This window comes from Phytophthora parasitica (assembly GCF_000247585.1).
Source record: "Phytophthora parasitica INRA-310 unplaced genomic scaffold supercont2.13, whole genome shotgun sequence".
Taxonomy (NCBI): Eukaryota; Oomycota; class Peronosporomycetes; order Peronosporales; family Peronosporaceae; genus Phytophthora; species Phytophthora nicotianae.
Window position 1 is genome coordinate 192,650 of NW_008648999.1, and position 1,347 is coordinate 193,996.

The 1,347-nt window shown below is 46.1% G+C and overlaps 1 protein-coding gene across 1 annotated transcript; it reads left to right on the forward strand.

The window, feature by feature from the left end:
• Positions 1-151: 151 nt before the first annotated feature.
• Positions 152-332, forward strand: PPTG_22195 (hypothetical protein; the record flags this gene model as incomplete). The annotated part of the gene is made up of 2 exons (XM_008902366.1): positions 152-241; positions 306-332. The coding sequence occupies 2 exons, from the start codon at positions 152-154 to the stop codon at positions 330-332; spliced, it is 117 nt and encodes a 38-aa protein (XP_008900614.1).
• Between the last annotated feature and the right edge of the window lie 1,015 nt (positions 333-1,347).

Sequence of the window (1,347 nt, forward strand, 5' to 3'; positions counted from 1 at the left end):
GGTAAGCCCAAGAACACTCGACGTCTGCGAGAACAAGATCGTGTTCGCACAAATAAACGCTCGGGACGATGCGGATGTCCTATGCGCATCAAAATTGTTGCTGTTGATGGTACGAATCCTACAGGACCATGGAAGATAATGTACACTCGAGATGGCAGTCAAACCCATAACCACCCACCTTCTCGAGATATACGCGTGCACGTCACTCATCGTCAACGTGCAGCCAAGACCGATCATCCTGGTAAAAATCAAAACGTGAATGAACTCATTTTCGCACATGACGCTGCTGGTATCTCTACGTCTAGGACGTATGCTACACTGATTCACTCTGATAAAGATACGTTGATCATTCCTGCAGACATTTCAAACACAAAGGCAACGCATCGACGGAATCTGCTTGCATCGGCTAGTCCAATTGACGTTCTTTTCAAATTTCTCCAAGAACATAAATTCGAATATCGCTACGAAGTGGAGAGCGGAAGTAACCGATTACGTTATCTTCTATGGTCACATCCAGGTGCCCTGGAGCTCGCCAAAGATTATTTAGATGTTTTGGTCCTCGATTGTACCTACAAAACCAACAAGTACAAGTACCCGTTACTCAACATTGGCAGATTATCTTGATAGCACCTGGTGGACACACAAGGAGAAAATTGTTAAGTATTGGACTGATAAACACCTGCACTTTGGAATTCTCGATACGTCTACTGTTGAAGGGACTCACGCAAAGATCAAGTCGTGGTTGGACTCCTCAAACAATGACCTGCTCACTGTTTTCCGCAGACTTCTACCGTGGTGGGAATCTGCAGTTAACTCATGTAAATTGAATGCACAACGCGATGCCAGCAGAGTAGCCTACAAACTGTGTGATCCGGCATTTTCAAACGTTGTGAAGATTGTTACCGCGTACGCACTAAGTGAAACTTATCAGTTGTGGAAAGCAGCCGTTAAACATGTTCACGAGATGATCAAAGACCCAACAAAAGAGAGTACAACGCAGCCATGTACTGGAAAATTTCGCCGCTGCTATGGAAGACCGTGCGTACACGAACTGATTCATGTGTACCAGTCTGACGGATCTAAACTTCTTCTGCCTAGTGATTTTGATCGCCATTGGTGGGTTCGAAACAGTGAGAACGACCGAGTTGGCGAAGTTTTGGAACCTATTATACGAACGACCAAACGGAGAGCAACTTCGAAACGAGCTTCACACAAAGCCGGTGAGGGCGCCAATAGCACGAGACGAGAGCTTTCCCACTTTGAATTGGATGCTGAGACGAGTTTCACAGATAGCTGGATGGATATGGACGCGAATCTGCCTCCTCGTTTATGGGGCTCTGCGGGTTT